Genomic DNA, 6,558 nt, shown 5'->3' with positions numbered 1-6,558 from the left:
CCTCTGTCTGCCTTACTCAACAAATGTTTCTCTAAGGGTGTGTTTCCGAAAAACTTCAAACGGGCCAACATTGTGCCCATTCACAAAACTGGAGATAAAAAATGTGTAAAATCCTATAGACCAATCTCACTTCTATCCCCACTATCAATTATTTGTGAAAAAATCATCAAAAACAGGTTACTTCAGTTTACGTCACCATATATCAACACAGCACAACATGGTTTTCTTCCAGGTAGATCTTGCCTAACAAATATTTCTGTCTTACTTTCGCATGTCATACTTTCGAAGCTATTGATAATAACTCCCAACTTGACACTATATATTTGGACATTTCGAAAGCCTTTGACAAAATTAATCATAAATTTCTTCTTTATAAATTATCATCCAGATTTAACATCCATTGAAAATTTCTCTCTTTACTCCAGGACTACCTCCATGAGCGTGAACAACGTGTTGTTCTTTCAGGTACCTCTTCTAACTTTCTTCCCGTTTTGTCTGGAGTTCCCCAGGGGAGTGTTTTAGGGCCGCTCCTATTCCTTCTGTACATGGATGACCTCCCTGAAAAACTGTCCTCCCTCCCTATCAATATGCTTTTGTTTGCGGATGACTGCAAACTCTTTAAGGAGTTCTCATCGCATCATGACATGATGATTCTTCAAAATGCTCACACAGAACTTGTTAAATGGTGTCGTCAGTGGAATTTAGAACTAAACCCTTTCTTTCCTTACTTATTCCCTAAAAAAGAACAAAGTGCTGTCTACTTATTCTATTGAAAACAATCCAATCCAAAACGTCTCCACCCAAATGGACCTAGGTATTATCATGGATGAAAAACTTACTTTTAATTATCATATTTTAGCTACCACTAAAAAGCCATGCGCCTACTCGGTCTTCTATACAGATTTAGCGAAATTCAAAACCCATCATCTCTTGCTTTATTCTTTAAATCTTTCATCTCGTCCATCCTTGAATACTGTTCCCCAATTTGGGCAATGGCCTCAAAAACCAATCTCACCAGAATAGATTCTGCTCTCAGTTTCTTTCTTGCAATTGTTCGCCATAGAATACCTTCCTTTCGACATGTATCCAAATCAGACACCATGGATGCTCTGAATATTCACACTCCATCCTATCGTCGTGATCTAGCTGACATGAAATTTTTATACAAGATAATAAATGGCAAAATCAGAACAGATCTCCTAATCAGTGAATTCACACTTAGGGTACCCCAAAAGCAAACGCGCAACCTGCAACTCTTCCACAACCCAACCACTATTCTATCCGTTTTACAAAGATCCTTGTTTTACAGGCTCCCAGAAATCTACAACAAACTTCCCCTAAATGTAGATATTTTCCTTCCAGAAAGTAATTTTTGTATATTACTGACCAAAAATATGTAAATCTAGCCCATCTTGTTATTGTTTTTATCTTTTGTTATATTTTGTTTCTACTTTATGTTGTTTCAGTGTAAAATGGCCAAATAAGACTGTATCTGAAACTCTGAGTAAATAAATAAATAAATTTATTATCTTCACATTATTCAAGACGCCAAAAATCTAATTTTATCTAGTGTAAATTGAAAAATTTCCTGAGGGGCGGGGGGGCTCGAGCCATCTCATCCCCACCTTGGATACGTGCTATTAACAATAATAGGGGTATAAAACATTCTCAGTCTTGCCTCGATAATTATTTCTCTCCTTAAATTATTTTCACATTATTCAAGAAGCCAAAAACCTAATTGTATCTAACGTAAAGTGAAAAATTTTCTGGGGAGAGGGTCCAGCCCCTGTGCCCCATCTTGGATACGTGCTATTATCAATAACAGGGTTACGGAACATTCTCCGTCTTGCCTCGATAATTATTTATCTCCTTAAATTATTATCACATTATTTTATTTCACACCACAAGAAACCAAAAACCTCATTTTATCTAGTGCAAACCTAAAACTTTCGGGGGAGGGGGGCTCGAGCCCCCTAATCCCTCCCTCTGGATACGTGCCTGAGAACGGGCAATCAAGGGTCTTCAAGATCTTAATAACATCTGTAAAATGAAGGAAAAACTTCAGCTCAGATTTATTTTGTCTAACAAGACGTGATAATTATGTATTATGCTATAATTATGCTATTCCTACTTGTAAGTTTGTAATTTTTTATGTTATGTTATAACAATAAACTACATATAGGCCTACGCATATATGGTAAAATCGATTTTTCTGTTTTGGGGTGACCTTTTTCCAAAATTAAATCAAAATATTTTCTTTTTCATTACCTCTGAACAAAAGTTCATCGATTTATGACAAAGGAACATGGGGGTTACAAAAAAGTCATAACCATGCATATGCATTTTTAAAAAAACTTTGAATACGTACACAATTTAGTGTTAACATTTTGCATCTGTGTGAAACATATGTTGTAGGCCACATGAAAGTTATACACGTTACATGTCCAAAAATAATTATATTCTGAATGCATTTATCATGTATTTTCTGCCATTCAAAAATACAGTTTGTGTGCTTGTTTTTCATTATTAGTTAATGTGAAATTGAACTTTTTTTTAAAAAAAAGACTGCAAATAGTTTGTTCTAACACAAATCGTTTAGCACCGAATGCATTTGTTCGTTCATGGATTTCCCCTATCTCACGAGTGTCCCTTGCCATTGTTGATATTGCATGATACACGAAACACTCCGTGGTGATGTGGTTAGCACAGATCGCTACGGCGCCAGGTATCTCACGTTTAAATCCTGGCCTAGACATTGGTGTCATTTGTTATTTCATCATATCATCTTCATCTTCGCGATTAGTCAAAAGTGGCAGAAAAGCGAATTAAAATAAAGCAAATCAATCAATCAATTATGGAGATATTTTAGAATGAGTAATATTGAATTTCAGTCTGCCCATTATTTGTCTTACTCAGTTTATAAATACTGTCAATGCTTCTTACAACATCGCAAGTATCATTAATGTTTTTAATTTTGCTCAGGCAAGACTCCCAAGTTGTTGTTTTCAAGTCGTCTCTCTTAACGAGGAACGCTAGTGGCAACCCTGCCACGCACCCCTGGTAGTTATGTCAGAGCAAGCGTTTGCTGTGTTGGGTTGCATACGTACAGGATAGATTTTAAGCTCTTATAGCTCAGAAACTAAGCGCTTTCGAGGTAAACTTTATAGGGAAACGTTACTTGTTTTTATATCTACCAGCACCCAAGCGTTGTTGAAAGAGTTTTGCGACACCCTGTATATATTAAATGCAACAACATAGAGGCAGCATAACTGACGAATAAAACATGTCAGTGTTAATAACAAGAAATTTGCTAGAGAAGCGGCATAGTTCAATTACAAAGGAAATAATGCACCCCTTACCACTTTCATCGGCTTGAAAATACTTAATTTTCTATCCTTAATATACTATTCTATACTTAAATACTATTTTCATCAAAATTATAGCGGCATGGACGTCCAGAAGGAAGTGCAAGGATGGTCGCCACCCCCTCCTCTTCTGGAAAATGAATGTTGACATAAAAGTACCTATTATTTCAGACGTATGAGTTGATTTCAGTCACAGTAATTTACATCCATTATTATAATAGGGATGTAGGAACGTGATAATTTCAAACTCAAGTGGCGTTTTCTTAGAGGGCAACAATATTACGGGGTAATATGCCTCCTTTACCCGCCTGAAAAAATACATTGTTTCCCCTCATCCCTCGCTCGAAAAAATCTGCGGGCGTCCCCTTGCCCTCCAGTGCGCACGCCTATGCTGCCCCCGAGAACGTCGTTCATCCGCTACTATTAGATCATCAGATTTTGTAGCAGATCTTCTGCTTTCCCAAGGAACAATCTCCCGATTTTTTCAAGTCTGACCTGACAACACTGCCCCAAGCACCTATTCCTCCAAACCAGTCAAGCAGTCAGGCAGGCAGCCATCATATCCGGGCAGGTAGCGAGTTCAGCGCCAACTAACTGGATTTCCAGTTCCATGGGATTCGGAGCATAGACGCCGTCATACTGGGCTAAATCCCCTCGGAGCAACAACACCTCTTCATGCATAGGGGAAGCTATATGATTGTTATATCGTAGTATATAGTATTGAAGAGAATTAACAATTTAGTTCACGCTGAAAAGGGAAATGAAGTGGAATGCACAAAGAATATAAAATACGAGATAAAACGGGAAGGTTCCAGATATTCACGTTCGAACGCTGCCACTAACCCTTAGTTTAGTTTAGTTTAGTTTATTTGCGTCCAAGGACTACCGGTGTGTACAAATTACAGTACATGGTAATATAGGACATGTCAATACTTACATTACAATACAGGTACATTAATAGATTTTACAAATACAAAATATATAGCCAAAAATTGTAAAAAATTGGGTCTTACTCTGCTATTATATCAAAATCACAAAAAAATATAACATGAGAAGATATACTAATTACCCACTTTCATTTGACATTTAATTTTACAAGAATAATATGTGATTATACTACATTATGTACATTTGTCTTATGTAAAAGCCGCTTCCATGTATTCAGCTATAGAATAAAAAACATGCTTCAGAAGCATTGATTTTATCTTGTGCTTGAATATCATCAAGTTTGGTTCTTTCCTCACATCTTGTGGTAGTTTATTGTAGAGATCTATGGAAGAGTTTAAGGGACCTTTCTTACATAAGTTGAGGCGGCAGTGTTTTATGTGAAGTTTGTCTTTATTTCTTGTGTTTAGGCCATGTATCTCCTCATTTGTGGCAAAGTTGGAAATATTTTGCTTAACATAAATTAAGCATTCATAAATGTATATGCAGGGGAGAGTTAACACATTAAGTTTACGGAAAAGAGTTCTACATGAATAAGTTTTCTTTACTCCAGCTATGATTCTTATAGCTCTTTTTTGAAGCATAAAAAGGACATTGGAGTGACCCTTGTTACCCCAAACCATAATACCGTATCTTAGTAAAGCATCAAAGTTTGCCATATAAAGGCACTTTACAGTTTGGGTGCTTGAGATGTCTACCATTTCTCGAAGGGCATAGCACACACTACTTAATTTTGATTGTAGCGTGTTTATGTGTTCTGTATAGCTAAGGTGTTCATCCAGAATGATACCCAGAAATTTTGAATTTTTGTTAGGCTCTAGTTGTGTATTCCCAGATATTAGATTGAGGCTTATTTGGTTTCTGGTTTGGATTGTAGAAAATGTAATGTAATTTGTTTTTTTGCTGTTGAGGAGTAGATTATTATTTAAAAACCAGTCATCTAATTTGTTTAATACGTTATTAGCCTTAGATTGTAGAGCATCTTTGGAAGTGTCTGTTACTATAATATTTGTATCATCAGCATATAATATTGCATTTGCCTCAGGTATAACATTTGGTAAATCATTTATGTACATAAGAAACAAAAGAGGGCCAAGAATACTTCCCTGAGGCACCCCACATGTTACACTTTTCATGGTGGAGTGTTGATGTGTTACGTATCCTTTTGCTGTGGTGTGAGCGATTTCTACAATTTGCTTTCTATTGGTAAGATAAGATTGAAACCACTTTTGTGGTAGTCCACGAATACCAAGTTTTTGAAGTTTCCACAGCAATATCTCGTGATTTACAGAATCGAAAGCTTTTGATAGGTCACAAAAGACTCCTACCGTGTGATTACAACTTCACAGAAAATAACTTGGTAAGGGCGTTAATTTTAAAATCTGGCCTAGAGGCATCGGCATCCCGCCACATCAGACGAATGGTTACCATGGAAACGAGAATTTACTTCCCGACGCTAAGGAGAACGACCTGTGGATTGAATTTTTCTGTGAGACCACGTGTTCACAATCCGATATTGATTTCCAACGGCAAAATGGCGCTCGCGGCTTTGTGCGTGTTACTTATCAGCGATGCAGCCTTCGCCACCAGCTATGACATCGAAACGAGTTACGTGAAACCCTTGACACCTGAGACTTTTCAGCAGTTCGTGAGTAACTCGCGCGTGAGACTGGTGTATTTCAGTTACCAGGGTAAGTACACTGCTTGAGTAAGTGATGAATGTTTGAGTAACGAGTGTGCGAAATAGCATTGTGCAAATTATGTTTATTGTTTCTTGCATGGGATTTTATTGCATTACACATCAGGTCCGTAGCCAGAATTGATCGCCTTGTAAACCAAGTCCAGTTTTCAAAAGTTTAACAGTACTAAATGAAGGTAAATGGGAGGGGGGCATTATGTTATTATAAAACATAAAATTTAGAAATATCATGCAAATATTACAGTTTTTTCTATATCTTCTAAAACATCTATTGAAGTGTTAAGTGACTGCTACTCACACCATCCCTTAATACACACACTATACTATTGATTGATTTGGTGTTTTAAGTCCACTTTATGCACAGTAAGGCTAATGGGGACTGGACCTACAGTTTAAAGTGGGATCCGAGCCACTGTGCCATGTGCCTCCACCGGGTATCGAACCTGGGAGCCCTTGATTACAAGGCGACGAGGCTATCGCTGCGCCATCGGGGAGGCCCACTATTTTTGATGATACATGTATTTAAATGATGCAAGTAGAAATGTACAA

The 6,558-nt window shown here is 37.2% G+C and overlaps 1 protein-coding gene across 1 annotated transcript in view; it reads left to right on the top strand.

The window, feature by feature from the left end:
* The first annotated feature begins 5,844 nt into the window (after positions 1–5,844).
* LOC145988037 (thioredoxin domain-containing protein 16-like) overlaps positions 5,845–6,558 on the top strand; it is a 56,874-nt gene continuing 56,160 nt past the window's right edge. Inside the window, exon 1 of the mRNA XM_083122874.1 lies at positions 5,845–6,001. Within this exon, the coding sequence (XP_082979000.1) occupies positions 5,845–6,001 (157 nt within the window). The remainder of the gene's footprint in view (positions 6,002–6,558) is intronic.

The sequence above is a fragment of the Lepisma saccharinum genome, chromosome 5 (genome assembly GCF_977018435.1).
Source record: "Lepisma saccharinum chromosome 5, izLepSacc3.1, whole genome shotgun sequence".
In the NCBI taxonomy this organism is placed as follows: domain Eukaryota; kingdom Metazoa; phylum Arthropoda; class Insecta; order Zygentoma; family Lepismatidae; genus Lepisma; species Lepisma saccharinum.
Note: the sequence above shows the minus strand (reverse complement) of the source record. Positions and strands in the feature narration are given on the sequence as shown.